At 48.0% G+C, this 17,778-nt stretch overlaps 1 protein-coding gene across 1 annotated transcript in view; it reads right to left on the bottom strand.

Moving 5' to 3' along the window:
- Positions 1-10,185: 10,185 nt before the first annotated feature.
- The window catches only part of LOC125128686 (suppression of tumorigenicity 18 protein-like), a 138,760-nt gene continuing 131,167 nt past the window's right edge, over positions 10,186-17,778 (bottom strand). The window contains exons 25-27 of the mRNA XM_047782868.1: positions 14,689-14,792; positions 12,598-12,741; positions 10,186-10,509 (exon numbers count right to left, since the gene is read on the bottom strand). Coding sequence (XP_047638824.1) covers positions 10,369-10,509; positions 12,598-12,741; positions 14,689-14,792 — 389 coding nt within the window. The 3' untranslated portion in view covers positions 10,186-10,368. The remainder of the gene's footprint in view (positions 10,510-12,597; positions 12,742-14,688; positions 14,793-17,778) is intronic.

The following is a 17,778-nucleotide window of genomic DNA, read 5'->3' as shown; positions in this document are numbered from 1 at the left end:
GTGTTGAGTCCTTGATTCTTTTGTGTGTGAATTGACTGAACAGGACAATGAAAATTTAATCCATGTGGATGCATGTTGTCCATTGTGAACTGACCCAGCTCATCCTATAGCTCATTTGCAATGATAACAAGTGAGATTGCTGTGAACGTAATAATTTAGGTTGTATTTCCAGTTTGTAAAATGACTTTGACAAATTTGTTTCCCTCCTTGTTCCTCTGAAACCTCCCTGCCCCTGGCTGATGGTGGGGTGGCCAGCCTCCGTGAGGCCCACATTTGATGGTCAGCTAGGCTTCTGCGGTCTTTCATCCGGAGTAAAAATGATCACAGGTGGTACCTGCATGGATGAACCCTGGGGTCGGCTGTCTGAGCTGATCCAAGTTGTAATAATTCTACTCTTTGAAATGGTTCCTTGAACTGGTCTCCTCCCAGTTTCCAACCTGGTGGCCTTTGCCTGCCATGCACCCCCCCTCCCCCGCCCCCAACCCCCTTGCTCATCCCCACCTCCAGCTTCACCCCCAACTCAGATCCAATGTTTCTGTCTGTCAGGGATCAGGCTCAACGTAATTGGTGGGAGAACTAAGGCTTCTGGAGTCAGAGAGACTTGGTGTAAATTCTAGCTGCCCTGTTGGCCAGCTGGGTGATGGTGGACAAGTTATCTAACTTTCTGGAATCTTCAGTAAAATCAAAGTCCAGTGACCCGCCTTGTGGTGGGAGCTGTTCCGAGGTCACATGTGCTCGGCGTTTGGCAGCTCTGGTTCTCCTTCAACCCCCTTCCCTCGGGTCCTGCCCCGACGCCTTGGTCATCTGTTTCACTGACTCAAGTCTCGCATGTCCCTGTCAAGGGTGAGGGCAAGTGCCTGTAATTAGCCCTTTCCATGGTGTCCAGGCCGATGCTTCTGTCCTTGGGAGATGACCACTTGCCCCCACCACATTCTGAAAACATGCTATGTCCCCACGCCCAGGAACTCCTGATGCCTCTGGCTACCTGTGCCACACCTTTCCTGAGGCCATCTCTGTCAGCTCTAGGACCTCAGGATTCCTTATGTTCACAACAGAAAGTCTGTGAATTTCCCTTAGAGAGCAGAAAGCAGCCCCACCCAGTCTGCAGTATAAATCGACATGGCCTGACCACTGCAGAGCCGTTGTTCACATGGCTTCACTAGTCCAAGGCATCCTGTCCAGACAGGTAAAGCTGCAAATAACTGGGTTGGTTTTTCAGGAACTCCCCCCAATCCACTTACCTGAACATGGGCGCCGTCAGCTTCACTATCTGTTATCTCTCTGAGACTCCCTTCGCAACCCTCACCTCTCAACCAGTGTCCCTGGTATGTGCTACAGCATGAACTTGACTCAATTAGGCACTTCCTTGGGAAGATCTGCCCTAAACTGTAAGTAACCGCCCCCCCCCCCCCCCCCCCCCCGCCCAGAAGCAGGTGGTTTCCTGCTGTGGTGACAACAAACTCAGATTCCTTATCTGCAGAAGATCACTATTGCTTAAAGAAAAAGAAATCCGCTGGATTTTTTTTTTTTTTTTGATCCTCTAATTTCTGGTGGGTTCCCTAAACTTCTAACTCAGCACTGTATGTAGATATGTACTATCATTCCAACCATTACAGCGACCTGTTAAAATAGACTTGGGTTCTGTAGATGAGTAATTGTTTTAAAAAGAGTGAAAATGAATAGATTTTCAGGTGGTGGGAACACATTCGATACATTTGTAGATTTAATGGTGTGATTAGCCACTTTGTTTTTTGGCCTTGACATACAAAAACTAGAAATTCTCAGATGTTTTCATAACTTGACAACTTCTCTCTTCCAAAACAAAACAAAACAGAAAGAGAGAGAGAGGGAGAAAAACTTTGTGATGTCGAAGCTGCTGAAGCCAAAATAAACTCTTGGTTTTTTTTTCTTCTGTGTTCTAGAGGCAATGGGTCACACAACACCACCATTCAATGGAAATTTAGTGAGAGCCACATGTGAACTTTATACTTTTTAGCAGTGACATTGAAAATAAGGAAAGCGAGAGGGAAAATTAATTTTAAAACTTATGTGAAGTTCCCACTGTGGCATAGCGGTAACGAATCTGACTAGTAACCGTGAGGTTGCAGGTTCCATCCCTGGCCTTGCTCAGTGGGTTAAGGATCCAGGATTGCCGTGAGCTGTGGTGTAGGTCACAGATGCAGCTCGGATCCCACATTGCTGTGGCTCTGGTGTAGGACAGCAGCTGCAGCTCCAATTCAACCCCTAGCCTGGGAACTTTTGTATGCTGGGGGTGCGGCCTTAAAAAGCAAAACTCACCAAAAGACAAAAATTATATGCTGTTGGACCTACCATATCCAACAGTTTTTCCATTACATTTCCTTGTGGCACCAGCTGTGGTTAGGTGGCGGGGGCGGGGGGGGGGCAGCAGGTGTGAGGCGGGGTGGGGCAAGGGAGTTGGAGAGAAGAGGTGTGGACAAGCACATTTTCTGGGGCCTGGGAAGGGATGACAGTGGACAGCTCACATGTGACTTAGCCACTCTGACTCCTCTTCAAAGCATGTAATGGTTATAGTACATCACAGCTCCCAGAACTGCAGTGGGAATCAAATCCACATGTGCAAAGCACTTGGGAAAGTCCTGGTGCAAAATGAGCAGTGAATCAATGTTAAGAGGAACACGTGCATGTGAACACACAGGTGCACACACACCCCTTTTAAAATCCTCATGGGCACCTGGCAGTACCTGCGAGTATCCTGTGCTGGTCCAGGCCCAGGAATTAGCTTCCGTGTTTGCCCATACTTTGCATTCACTTTTCATTTACTTTTAAAAAGCCCCAGGAACCAGGGCTGGAAAATTCTCTACCCTTTGCTTCTTCTCTATTTCTTCCTCCCTCCAGGCCTTTCCTCTCCCACCCCTGCTTCTGCGAATTATTTCTCTTTTCACCGCTGATCTGGATGATTCCCTGGAGGCACAAGGCTTGTGGGACAGGAGAGACGTCCCTTATGTGCACAGAACTCCCCACACAGGGGTTGGGAATGTCTGGAGCTAAGCTTTTATTTTTATTTTATTTTATTTTTATTTTTTTTGCTTTTTTGGGCCACACCTCCAGCATATGGCGGTAGGGGTTGAATCAGAGCTACAGCTGCTGGCCTACACCACAGCCACAGCAACGTGGGATCCGAGCCACGTCTGTGACCCACACCACAGCTCATGGCAAGCGCTGATCCTTAACCCACTGAGCGAGGCCAGGGATCAAACCAGCAACCTCATGGTTCCTAGTCAGATTCGTTTCTGCTGTGCCATGATGGGAACTCCTGGAGCTAAGCTTTTAGGTTTTTGATGAGTCCAGTTCAGCTACGGATGTACCCTCTTTCCGAACGACGGAGGCCGTAGTTATAACTCATGGCTGTGGGTCTGTCCAGGCCGCGCCCCCCCATAACACACAGCTTGGTTAATTTAACCCTGACGGTCACCTGAGGCAGGGGTGGGGTTGTTCTCATGGTTTAAGGGGGACTCTGACTGGGAGTGTGGTTGGTGCCAGGCAAGTTCCCAATGGCCAGGATGGGAACTTGATGCAGATACACAGGGGAGGCAGAACTCATCTCTGAGATGGATGGCCATTTCGGGGTGTCCCCTGTCCTGAGAAGGGGTGTTTCCCCTGAGACAGGTACAGTCCTTCCACACTGGACACCTGTATTGTTGAGATGTAGCTGAGCAGACACTGAAGATATTTAAACATCCTCTTCCTGGGCGAGGACTTCCCAGGATGGCAAACCCGTGGGGGCGATGCCGATGGCCCAGCCGCATCAGCGAGGACCGCTCAGCCTGCGCTGGGTGTCGGGGGTCTCAGCCTCTGGCCCTTGAGCCTCATTTTTGAAATTCGGGGCACTTTCAGAAATGTTTACAGTGATTTCCAGGGGCTGGACGTTTGATTCTTTAAAAGCATTGTTAGTGTCCTGCGCCCACAGTGCCGATTTTACTTCAAAACACCTAAAATACCTACCTGTGGGTCCCACCCTGGATCCCACTCCACCTGAATAAGGTAACTGGTCTCAGAAGGAAAGTGACTACATTTATATACGATCAAACGTATTTGAGTGGAAAACTCCAAAACAGCGGCGCTTTCTTATGAGCTGGGAAATTTACATTCTCTTACTGTTTTTAAATATTTAATTGGTTGTAAAGGTCAGTACAAAGTGTCCTTTTGCTTGTTGGAGGTCAAACCCAAACTGTCAGGCGTACACCAAGCAGCTTATGACCGAACACAGTAATTATATTGTTTTGCCTTAAAAACAAGAACAACAAATGAGTCATTTATGTTGTCCTTATTTGGGGGTTGGCATGGCAAACCCGCATCAAGTTTTTCTTTTCTTTCTTTTCTTTTCTTTTTTTTTTCTTTTGTCTTTTTAGGACCGCACTCGTGGCATGTGGAGATTCCCAGGCTAGGGGTTCAATTGGAGCTGCAGCTGCCAGCCTACACCACAGTCACAGCCACGCCAGATCCATGCCGCATCTGTGACCTACACCACAGCTCACGGCAACGCCAGATCCTTAACCCACTGAGCAAGGCCAGGGATCGAACCCACAACTTCATGGTTCCTAGTTGGATTTGTTTCTGCTGCACCACCACGGGAACTCCGCATCAAGGTTTTCCATCCCAGTTTGTCAAATAAATGATAAAGGGGTCACATTTTCACCATATGCCCGTTCAAGAAAAACACATCATAACAAGTATGGCTGCAACAGAAAAGGATACTTCTCTGAACAACTGTACACAGACTGGTGATGAAACTGGGCCCTCGCCCTGGGGTTGGGATATCTGCCGGCGCGTCAAGCATTGGCTGTACAGAGCTAGTGGCCTGCAGAAGGGATAGAAGCTCCTTTGTGGGTCAGAACCAGGCTGAATCCTGAGCCTGTATTTCCTGCACTTCTCTCTGGGGCACCAAGGCCATTCCTTTTTTTTTCCTTCTTTTTAGGGCCGCAGGTGCGGCATATGAAGTTCCCAGGCTAGGGGTCAGATCAGAGCTACAGCTGTTGGCCTACACCACAGCCACAGCAATGCCAGATCTGAGAAGCATCTGCAAACTACACTGCAGCTTGTGGTAACACTGGATCCTTAACCCAATGAGTGGAGCCAGGAATCACACCCGCATCCTCATGGAGACTATGTCTGGTTCTTAACCTGCAGAGCTATGACAGGAACTCCCACCAGGGCAATTGTTGACTCGCCAAGTCTCATGATGCTGATGGAAACACTCCAGTTGTGTTGGGAGCCAGGAAAGCAGATCCAGGGCTCGGGATGGTGGGGAGAACTGTGTCATGTCAAGCCTTAGGGAATCTGGGAGTTTCCATCCTGGTCAGCTGTAATGAAACCAACTAGCATCCATGAGGATGTGAGTTCAATCCCTGGCCTCTCTTGGTAGGTTAAGGATCCAGCGTTGCCGTGAGCTGTGGTGTAGGTCAAAGATAATACTTGGATCGGCATTGATATGGCTGTGGCATAGGCTGGCAGGTGCAGCTCTGATTCTGATGCCTAGTCTGGGACCTTCCATGTACCACACCTGCAGCCCTAAAAATAAGGATTTAAGGATCTGGGCCCGACAGATACATTTATCTCGACTAATTCATGTTTTCTTCCAGGTGAGACGGCACTGACAGGTGCGTAGACAGAGCCTCAAGGGGTAGATCTTAAAAGCAATGGAAAGTGGTCCAATCTGGCTGCCTTAGTTTTATGGTCTAGGGTGTTACTAACTATTCTGAGTGGCAGTTTCCTCATCAGTGTCATTGGCCTGGTGACATTTACTCCATAACTGTGTTAGAGGACTTCAGGAGTAGACGGCGTCATTGATGCTGTCGGACAGTGTAGACAGTGATTAGCCATTAAACCTGCTTATGCAATAATTATCTGCTCAGTAACGAGAGGAAATGGCAGAGTCCTACTCCCAGATCCAATAATATGGACAAAATGTGTACAGAGAGATGTAGAAAACACTAGTTTTTGGAATAGTAAAATATTTATGTACGATGTCAAGGTAATTTTTAAAACTTTTTCTAGGGAGGCAAATCAAAGAACCATGTACCCTCTTTTCACACAGACCGTGGTTCAAGGAAAAGCATTTTCCTTCTGGGTCTAAAGCCTCCAGGACCTTTCATGGGATGAGGACAAGTGTTTCCCTACAGCAGCCTGAAAGCCTTAATTCTTAATTTCCTGCCCTGCGTCAGAGTACAGCACTGAGCGCTTTTGTTGCCCTCATGTCAGAGATATTTGTTGTTTGAATTGATGGAATAAATCATTGTGAATGACACTGCATCCACAGCAACTCGGGATCTGAGCCGTGTCTGTGACCTACACCAGGGCCCAGGGCAACAGCGGATCTTTAAACCACTGAGCGAGGCCAGGAATTGAACCCGTATCCTCATGGGTACTGGTCGGATTTGTTTCTGCTGTACCATGACGGGGACTCTGAGAATTACATCTCTTTAGCCTGGATGTTTAATGCGACTCCCTCTCATGCTAACCTAGACTTCTCATCTCTTATCGCCCTACTTCTCACTAATGTTTGGGTATTTGAATGACCATCAGCTGTGTGACTGTCTCACCTCCAGCCTTTACAGGTGCTATTGGCCTTGCCTCCAACTTGCCAGCTCCCAGGTACCCAGTGCTTTTCCCAGGACCCAGTCAGTTTCCCCAGGAGCCTGTGTACCCATCCCTCTGTTCATGGACCCTTGAGGCTGAGCTCCCATGGGGGCAGCCTGGCACACACATCTTCTGATCAGACATCTGTCCTGTGAAACTTACGCACCCTTCTTCTTTTTTGTCTTTTGTCTTTTTAGGGCCACACCCGCAGCATATGGAAGTTCCCGGGCAAGGGGTTGAATTGGAGCTGCAGCTGCCGGCTTACACCACAGCCACAGCAACGCTAGATCCGAGCCATGTCTGGGACCTATACCCCAGCTCATGGCAACGCCGGATCCTTAACCCACTGAGCAAGGCCAGGGATCGAACCCCCATCCTCATGGATCCTAGTCAGGTTTGTTAACTACTGAGCCACGACGGGAAATCCACTGTTCTCTACTTATCCCCAGGAGGCTTGGTCCTCCTCTCCTGCCTGAGTGACAGGGGTACAGACTCTGTTTGCTTATGTAAAGTCCCAGGCAGGGACAGGCACATTTCTCGGCCAGGGATGAGCCAGGGAATGATAAACAGATCTGCAACTTTGATGAATTTGCAGGATGGGTCACATGTGCCTCTTATACACATAAACTTGGTGACTGAGGGTGAGCTATGTATACAGCACTTTAACCGCGTGTGCCACCTGGTGACACAAAGCTCTACCGAAGTACCCTAGGTTTCCTTGGGGAACCAGACTTCAGTCAAGTTTGCTTTATTATAAGGATGACACGGATTTTTTTTTAACTTTTTTTTTTTTTTGCCGTATTCATGGCATGGATAAGTTCCCAGGCCAGGAATTGAACAGCCATGACAATGATGGATCCTTTAACCAGTAGGCCAGCAGGGAACTTTTTTTTCCCCACATTGAATATAAGTGGTAACCAGTCCTTTAGCCTGGATGTTCAACTGCGCAGAAACTGAAACTGGAAAACAAAATCGAGCTGTTTGACATGAGATAGGAAAAACATGCAAACAAAAGAGATGCATCAAGAATTATTTTCCTTTAATATGAGTCCAACTGGCTTTTCTGAATAGACGCATGTACTCTGCACGCAAGGGGGCGTTGGCATCTGGAGGAGAGGCCTCTCTGCTCACTGCTCACTAGGGGCAGAAGAGTTCCTGCTGGTGTGGGCACAGGTTCCCTGACATGGAAGGCATCTGCTGACCTGCGCGTGTATTTACCGAACCCCGGGGTGGAACGGCTCACCAACTGGCCCCAAACACTGCCCACTTGGGGTGGAAAAATAAGCCAAGCAGATTGGTTGATGGGCCTGAAAGCAGCAGAGCGGCTCAAAGGCTCAGGTGTACCCTTCCCTTGGGGACAGGCTCCTTCTGAGAAGGCCACGGTCCTCTACACAGCAGCCTGAGAAAGATCACGTTGAAACTCATTATCAATTTTTATTTCCTACCATACACCAAATGTACAGCACTGAACACAACCGGTTGCTTTGATGTAAGAAATATTAATTGTTTGAAGAAATGGTATACAAACTACGTCAAATTAAAAAAAAATGCATACATCCTTGCCTTTTTGTTGTTTACAAAAGACCCAATTTACAGTATGGATCATTAACATAGTCAAAAGGAAAAAATTTCAGTGCACATTACAAAACACATCAAGTACAAAGGAAGCAAATAAATACCAACATACTTCACAAAACATCCTGCTCAAACTATGCAAACACAAATCCATGACCCTGAAGTCAGAGTAAATTATGGTAATAAATACATAGGTTGGTAAGAGATTTCTTTTAAATTAAATAAAATATATAACAAACTTGTTAAAATATTTAGCAAATTAAACTTTTGTCTTTGTAATAAGTGAACTCATTTGTATGCATCTATCAAGTATTGTATAGCAAAATGTTTGCAAGTACATAACTTTAATAGAAAATTTTGTTTGGTGTCCCGTTTATAATAGACAGCACACGTAGTAGCTCTTTTTTTTTTTAAGTTGATTTTTAAATAACCATTGTTCCTACTGAAGAACAGACATCTCATTTTCACTAGACTAAGAGTCAAGGGTTCAAATGAACCCCAAACCAAAGATAAGCCCCACTTAATACAGAACAACCACCAGTGTCAGGGCGTGGAATCACCGTGGACAGTGCTTTACTTTGTCCAGTAACAGTGATAACAGTGGATACACCAAGCCTGGGAGCAACATCTCGGTCAGGCTACATCCATGAGGCTATAGGAAAAATAAACACTTTGTTACAGCACAGAAACCAAGCCCATTTACACGGAGGCACGAGGCACACCAGGTGTGTGTGCACAGCAAAAAGGCAGTTTAGCTGGTTGTCTATACCTTTTTCTTAAAAAAAATAAATATAAAAAAACTTTTGAAACAAGGCTTAACTACTTTACAATCCCTGAAATAGACATTGCCTTTACTACAGCAACTACTAAACTCTGCTCCATCCAGAAATGCAAGATGGCGGGCTCCATTTCGTGTCCTTGAGTGAGTCTGTGTGGGTGTGTGCCTGCAGGTGTGAGTGTGTGTGCTTTGTTGCTCTTGTCCTTCTGCACAAAGACTTTTGTCCAACTGGAAGTTGGCTTGTTGCCTAAGGAGGCTGAGACAATGTTGCCAGTGTTCAAAGCAATGACTCAGTTCCTGGTACCATTTCTGCACCTGTGACTCCATTTTCCATTTCTTCCCAGTCAACCCAGTAAGATAAATGCTATTTCAGGGGATATGGTATCTACATAGTTTTCCATGTGGATGTGTTCGCGTTTGCAAAGTACAAATCTACATCAATATCGTCCCTTGTGTGTTGCGCCCAAGCGTGGCAGGAAAGCCTGGCCGGCCACATCGAGTCTCATGTCTCGAGTCTCATGTCTCATCTTGGGACAAGAGTTGCCAGCTATATGATATGACTTGAAAAACAAAGAGACAAACCTGCACCACTAAAAAAGCTTGTTTCCTGAAAACATTCCAAATAAATAATTCATATTAACTAAAACTGAACAGCCAAGTCGAATCCTTTGCTGATTGCTGTATTTAATTATTGCTCACAAATTCCGAACAGGCTGTTTTCCAGTCTACTGTGCTTCTGTGAGGGCGCACACTGCACTCGAGGGCGCCTTTTTAACTTGCTGTCCCCACCCACACCTGACCCAAGCCCGCTCCTAAGTACAAAGCCAGTGAAGGAGGTGGGGAGGGGAAACGTGTGCAACAAAAATCAAACTGGACCATCACGCAGTCCTTAGACAAGGATTTCCTTCATACGTCTTTGTCTTCTCATTTAAACCCAGCAAGATATGTGATTTGAGAATAGCATTTCTATTTAAATTCTATTGGAAAATAAATTAATCAACACACTTGTAAAAATATGGCAGACCTCAAAATGCAGTTAAAAGATAAAAAACTCTTTGATTAGAAATAAATAAAATATAAAAATGTCACATTTATTTTACATATACTTTACAAAAAAAAAACAAAACCAAACCCAAAAACCCAAAGGAGTGCAATGACGAAATAAAAGAAAAACGTATGAAAATAAATAAGATCTGATATTTGACTGCATCGCTTTTAATCCAAAGAGTCTATCATAGTTTTTCTTTCCTTTTCACGTCAGCTGGGGGGAGAAGTTAGTGCAACGTTGCAAGTGTAACGGGTAGAGCACCTGCCTGCCTCTGTGGCTGGAGCCCCTCTGGATCCGCCTGCGGGGCTGCGTAGCTGCAGGTGGCGCGGCCCGCGGGCGGCGTGGGGTCCTATACGTGGATGCCCTTTACAGCCTGCTTGATGCTCTCCAGCAGAGCCTTGCATTCCGGGGAGTAGTCCCGCTCCAGGTGGCTGTACATGTCCGTGAGCGTGTTGACATACGCCTCAAAATTCTGCTCACTGATGGGCCCCTGAAGGACGAGAAAAGACATCGCACCAGTCACGTGGTCTGGGCTTCGGAGGCCAGAGGAACAGGGCATCTGACTCTGGACTCCGGGAGAGGCCGAAGGACCCTGGTGCCCATGGCAGGTGGGGGATTCGGGGCCTGAGCTGTGGAGGGGTTCCTCCCACAGTTGTGGGGCGAGTGGCACTGCCTGTTCCTAGTCTGGGGTCAGTTTGGAGCCACAGCAGGAGGAGATCTGGCTGCTGAGCTGGGGGGCTCACAGCCCCACCTCCTCCCCTGCCCCTGCTCAGCCCAGAGCTAGTGTGCAGGGGGTGGGGGCAGGCAGGAGGGGAGGGCTTTGCTTGTGCCAGAGGGTTCCTCAGACAGCTGTGGGCTGGGCTTTAAGGAGTTTAAGCTGCTGGCTCACCAGCTATCAGGGGGGACGTGTCCTTTTTCCTCCTCAGACCCCTTTTGTCCATTTTCCCCTGGGGGTCACCATCAGGCATTTGGCCTCCCTCCCCAGCCTTGCAGGTGGAGTAGCAGATCCCCCAAGTGGGTGTCTGTTCACCTCCTCTCCTCTATGCATGGGGGTGTTTCTGGAATAGGATGGGAGACCAGGGATCAGAATAAATTGTGCATTTGTTTTGGGGCAACCTGCCCCCAAATCACCACCAGGAGTGCCCCAATGTAAATATGTAAAGTACGAGGTGCCCCGTATGGCAACCATGATTTTTATGGCATCTTTGAAGAAAATAGAATACAAATTTGAAATATGAGTTAGACAAATGTTAAGAAACAATATTTCAATAATTACCTTAATGTGGGCCATAAAGTAATAATTTATTTTCTTTTTTCAAAATTTTTAGTTTTTTTTTTTTTTTATGGCTGTACTCCTGGCATTTGGAATTTCCCCAGGCCAGGGACTGAATCTGAGCTGCAGCTGCGACCTACAACACAGCTGCACAGCATTTCTGGATCTTTAACCCTCTGCACCAGCACCAGCCCAGGGATTGAACCCTCACCTCCGCAGAGAGCCTCACTGTTTTTATTTTGTTTTGTTTTTTTTAGGGCTGCACCTGCTGCATATGGAGGTTCCCAGGCTAGGGGTTCAATGGGAGCTGCAGCCGCTGGCCTATGGCACAGCCACAGCAGTGCTGGATCCGAGCCACATCTGCAACCTATACCACAGCTTACAGTGGGATTCTTAACCCACTGCATCACAGGGGAAGTCCCAGTTATAATTCATTTTCCATTGTGTTATTACATTATTGATTTTTTTCATTGTGAAGAGACCTCTTTGGAAATGGTCAACACAAGGGCTCCATACTGGGAAGCTGGGTAAATGGAGAGATTTCTTGCTTTCAGGAAACCAATCCTATTTCTTTATTAAATTGCTGCTTTTTTCAAAGTTTTCTGTATATAAAACTTTCAGCTTTAGAAAACTTGTTTTGTACTGAGGAAATTAAAAGCATTCAACAATGTAGTCCCTCTCCCAAATGTTTATTATATTTATGAAAATGTAAAGGAAACTAATTTTCTATGAATTTTAAATACTTGCTATGCCTCAACTATGTGTTTAGCTTTTGCTCACTTTTGTGCTTTGTACCCTTTATGAGGGGAACATAAGGATATTCTTCATCCTTTGGAGAAAGGAAGTGCAAAATTTTAATTTTTTTTTACAGTTCTTGATTTGGGTAGATGATGTCAGTGGCCGGGTCTAAGGTTTTATAAGCCACGGAAGCAACTTTCCATGTGGAAATAAATTTTTTGAGTGAGAACTGGGGCCTCCAGTGTCCACCTTACATTATGAAACAAGTTTCAAATAAGCCCTCCTCTTTGAATGACTCCGGCCTTATTGAGATCCTTGCTGTGATGTAGGGTAAATGTGCGTATGTATCAGGTTCCCGGTGATGGAAGGTGGGGCGGTGGGGGCGGCTGGCCCCCAGAGCTGACACTTCTGTCCCCGCCCTGCCTGTGGGTGGCCGCTGGCCAGTGCTGGGAGCACTGGGGGTGCTGGGGGGCACTGGGAGAGCTGGGGGTGCCAGGAGCCCTGAGGGTGCTGCGGGCACTGGGAGAGCTGGGGATGCTGGGGGCGTTGGGGGTGCCTGGGACTTACCATCTGTGGGAGCTGGATGTCAGCGAGGCTGGAAATGAGGGCTTGGCTCAGCCCCGCCAGCTCCTTCAGCAAGCTCTCGTTGTTCTGTTCTATCAGTTTGTTCTCCTCCTCTATCGTCTTTAAGTTGCTCTCCATAGATGTGATCTGCAGTGGAAACAGCGTGGGCTGGTGGGCGAGGGTCTGGAGGGACGAGGGGCAGCAGGGTCTGGTGCTGAGGGTGGCCCAGCCGGCCCCCTCCCCTCACAGGCCTGCCCCCTGCCCATCACTCCGAGGGCTGGAATCACTTTATGCACAGTTCAGCCCAGATTCTCCCACGATTCAATCCACGCCTCCACAGGCTGTGGGGTGCACGCCTCGAGCTCAGCACATTCAAGGGCAAAGCATTACTATTTCCCCAAACCTGCGTCCCACCACCCTGATCGTGACTCTTCCCTGGGGGCACTTCTGCTCCTGCCGTGCCCACCCAACCTCCTCCTGACCATCTTCAACACACCTACACACACCAGTCTCCTAAATGCTGTTCCGGCTGTAGGTCAAATGGGATCGTGTCAGCCCTCGGCTGTAGACCGCATGATAGCTCTGCCTTCATTCAGACTGAAAACCAAGGTCTCAGAAATGGCCCCGGAGCTCCCTATGTTCTCAGGAACTCAGGTCCCATAACCCCCAGATCACTTTCTCTGCTGTGTCTCAAACCCTGCACGTCTAGAGAGGTAGGGGTTTGCACTGGCGTTTTTAACCTCCGCCCTCACCTTGTTTGCCTAAGTTCCCCGTCTTCACCAAAATGCGTCCTTCTTTCTGAGCGCTGCCTGGCTACCTCTTGGTACTGAAATCTGCTCGGAGGCGGGACTGTATCGTCTGTGACTTGGTTTGTCACTTTGTGCTGCCCCTTCTAGACCTGAAGCTCCAGGAGGGCAGAGGCCTCTGCTTCCTCCACTAACGGTTCTCGAGACCAGTTCCTGTAACCTGTAAACCAGGGCATGGAGCTCTTTTTGTAGGTCAGTCACTATTTATTTATTTATTTTTTGGGTCTTTTTGCCATTTCTTGGGCCGCTCCCGCGGCATATGGAAGTTCCCAGGCTAGGGGTTTAATCGGAGCTGTAGCCGCTGGCCTACACCACAGCCACAGCAACGTGGGATCCGAGCCACGTCTGCGACCTACACCACAGTTCACGGCAACGCCAGATCCTTAACCCACTGAGCAAGGCCATGGATCGAACCCGCAACCTCATGGTTCCTAGTCGGATTCGTTAACCACTGCGCCTCGAGGGGAACTCCTGTAGGTCGGTCAGTCACTCTTAACAGAAGATTATGATGCTGGTCACACTGACACCTGCTTTTCAGGTGGACTAAGGCTTCTGTTTTAAGTCGCTGAGCAAGGGCTTCTGAGAGTCAGCGACCACAGTGGCCTAAATCCCACATTTAGGAAAGGACAGAAGGGAGAAAGACACTTCAGACTAGCTGGATCATTCTTTTCCTTCTGATCTGTTGCAATAGAGTTATTATTAGCATCTTTTGAAAATCCTGGACTGAACATTTAATTTGGGTAAATTTAATCAGGGGACGGGGCAGAATTACCCAGGAGACTGCAGAATTGGAAAAGTGCTTGGATTTTTAGTAAAGAATCAGGAAAATCTTGGAAAAGATCTGTTTCTATCAAATACTGACTCATTCAGAGGTGTTCCATAAAAATGAAATTTAAAAAGTTTCTCTGGTTACTTGACTTTTGAATAAAAGCAAGGGCTCTCATATTTTCTCATGACAGTTTTTCTAAAGCACCACAAGGTCAACAGACTAGGATGATCTGCTTTATGTGCTTATAAAGCCTTTGATGCACCCAAGGCAGACATGTGAGCAGCTCAGCCTACAGCCATCAAATCAGGCCTGGCCCAGGGCAAGCCACCTCATCAAGCATCACAGGGGTCTCCTGACGGAGATGTGCCCAGTGTGTTCACATGAGATTGGGATGCTTTGCTCAGGGTTTACCAGTTTAATGTTCAGCCTCCCCTTAAAATTACAATTTACCTACACACAACTCATTGCTTTCCTTCTCTTTCTTTTTTTCTTCTTCTTTTTTTTTTTTTTTTTTTTTACCTGCGTCTGGAGTTTCATCATATCTGCTTCAATTTTAAGGTTGGACTCGTTGAGTTCCTTTATTTCTTCATCCAAATGCCTAATTTCTTCATCACTCTCTATGCCTGTAGGAAGCCAGACAATTTTAGTTCAAACTGAAAAGGAGACTGTGACGAATCGGAGTCATTTTACATTTAATGAGTGAAAATGAGACTTCAACTTGAAATGAAATTTTATCCTAATCCATATCCAAGATTCTAAAAAACTGGGTTCAAGGAGCTGCCAGATTTACTTCCTTAGTAAGAAAAGTCCCAGTTCCCGCTGTGGTTAAAGGACTCGGCTTTGCTGTAGCTGAGGCTTAGATTCGATCCCTGGCCTGGAAACTTCCATATGCCATAGGTGTGGGCATCTATTAAGAAAGAAAAGGGGAGTTCCCATCGTGGCTCAGTAGTTAACGAATCTGATTAGGAACCATGAAGTTGCGGGTTCGATCCCTGGACTTGCTCAGTGGGTTAAGGATCCGGCGTTGCCGTGAGCTGTGGTGTAGGTTGCAGACGCGGCTCGGATCCTGTATTGCTGTGGCCTCTGGTGTAGGCCAGTGGCTACAACTCCTATTAGACCCCTAGCCTGGGAACCTCCATATGCTGCGGGTGCAGCCCTAGAAAAGACAAAAAAAAAAAAAAAAAAAGAAAGAAAAGAAAAGCCCCAGTGGTTAATGCAGCCCGGCTCTGTTCCAGGTCTGCCGCTGGGCAGGTTTGCCTATACCCTCTCACTTAGACCTGTCTGGACCCCGTGGGGTAGGGGTCACAGCCCCTTTCCCCTGAGAAGGCCAGAGCCTCACAGAGGCTGAAGGAAGCCACGCTGACCACTGATGGGGCCGCATCTCCTGCCTGCCCCAAAGGAAGGGGCAGGACCGGTGGAGTTCTTAAGCGTTCTCTTGGGCACAGCACTGCCAGGGCAGGAGGACCTGGGCTGTGCCAAGCAGTGACCTGTTTGGTCACTGAGTGGGACCGTGTGAGCCATCCCTAGAGGCCGAGGGGGTGCTGACAGGTGGGCCACATCCGGGACCCACAGCCCGGCTTCCCCAAGGACCTGGGTCCCGAGGAGCTGCCGTCGGGGACGTGGGCGTGGAGTTTGGATGCTGCCTGACTTGGTCTCAAGCGGGAGTCACTTCCTTCACTTCCTTGTGCTTTGGGAAAGTGGCATAAGAATGAATGCGATAAAATGTAAAGTGCTAGAGTTTCCTTCGTGGCGAGATGGAATCAGCGGTGTCTCTGCAGCGTCTGGACACAGGTTCCATCCTGGCCTGACACGGTGGGTTAAAGATCTGGTGTTGCTGCAGATCTGATGTAACTGCAGCTTGGATCGATCCCTGACCTGGGAACTCCATGTGCTACAGGATGGCCAAAAGAGAAAAAAAGAAAAAGAAAAAAAAGTGCTGGGCATAGAGCAGATTCTCAATGAATAGGAGTTATTTTCCCATCATTCTTTCACGGAAGAAATAGAATACCCTTTAAAGATTTTAGAAAGCTGGGGATAGTGCCTCATGTTATAGACGCCAGAGCAGGGTTTAAAGTCATTGCAACAGTGCAGAGTGGTGACTCCAAGCCAAGAGCTGGCAGATCGAAGGGATAACTGTGAACTCCTGTGTTTGGATTTCATGACACCGAGCAGGGGCAGGACGGGGAGACAGGCAGTGTGTGAGGAAGAGCAAGCACTGCGGTTTTCGTGGTCACGACTCTGACACAATTCATTACCTATTGAAGGTGAGCTTCATGTGCTCCACGGCCCAGCAGCTGCTTTCATAGGCATGCACCTGAGACACACCTACAACAGGAGGGTGTGCAAGGTTCCTGGGGCACACTGTGCATGAAAGTACAACCTGGAACAGCCACCTGCCTCCCCCGCCCTGCCTCTGCCCCAAGATGGGTAATGCTTACCACACAATGCTAAGAAAAAAGGTCAGCCCTGAATGTTTACAGCAGGTGGCTGCTTGGTAGGAATTTCTTGCTTGATTGTAAGTAACTAACTATCTCACTGGCGCATGTACAGTGAGAGGATGTCTTAAGATTTATCTAAAACCAGGCTCTGAGAGTCAATAAAGAAAAGCAAAGCAACAGCTAAGGCTAGTGCTTTAGCGCCCACAGCAATTTACGACATAGCTACAGAGGAAGCAATAGACAATATCCCAGGACCAAACCCCAGGCTTTTGGGGACCCGGGGCCCAGGGCTTAATCTGCACTGGCCAGGTCTGGAGAACTGCACTGCATTCTTTTTCTTTTTCTTTTTTTTTCAAGGATGCACCCATGGCATCTGGAAGTTCCCAGGCTAGGGGTCAAATCAGAGCTGCAGTTGCCAGCCTACACCACAGCCACAGCCACAGCAACATGGGATCCAAGACTCACCTGCAACCTAAACCCCAGCTCACGGCAACGCCAGATCCTTAACCCACTGAACGAGGCCAGGGATTGAACCCCTATCCTCCTGGATAATAGTCAGGTTTGTTACCCCTGCACCACAACTGGAACTCCCGGGCTGCATTCTGAGCATCATGTTACACAGGCTGGAATCCCTCTGGCAGAGTCTCCTCTCAGCCAAAAGGGGTTGAGAGACTTGTTCTCAGCAATGTCAGGGAGCAGAGATGATGAATCAGACAGGTATTCTGAGTAATAGCAGCATTTAAGTGAAAACTTCTACTGCTACATTTCTCTGTCACAGTGCTTTTCCCCTCTGTTTCTTTGGAATGAAATTCCACTTCAGGGAATGGTATTTTCTTAAATCACAGCTGGTGTACAGACCCTAAGCAAGGGGGGAGGGGGACTCATGAGCCCCGAAGAGCCTAAGGAATAAGCAGGGCACCAGTAAGTGAGCACTGGAGGAGACGCCTTTAATCTAAGACTTTAATTCACTTATGGAAGAGGTGGGAGAGGAAGTGCCAGCGGTGGAGAGGGGCAGCCCCTAGGGAGGAGGCAGAAAACACGGAGGCCTGGGGTGGGGAGGGTCTGGGGGAGGGCAGCAGGCCATGGGGCCTCCGCCAGGAGCTGGGGGGCATTCCCAGGCAATGTGAGTCGCAGAAGAATGCTAAACAAGGGGAATTGATGTGACCTGTCC

Source organism: Phacochoerus africanus, chromosome 6 (assembly GCF_016906955.1).
Source record: "Phacochoerus africanus isolate WHEZ1 chromosome 6, ROS_Pafr_v1, whole genome shotgun sequence".
Taxonomy (NCBI): domain Eukaryota; kingdom Metazoa; phylum Chordata; class Mammalia; order Artiodactyla; family Suidae; genus Phacochoerus; species Phacochoerus africanus.
This window is presented reverse-complemented; position numbering and strand designations above follow the sequence as displayed.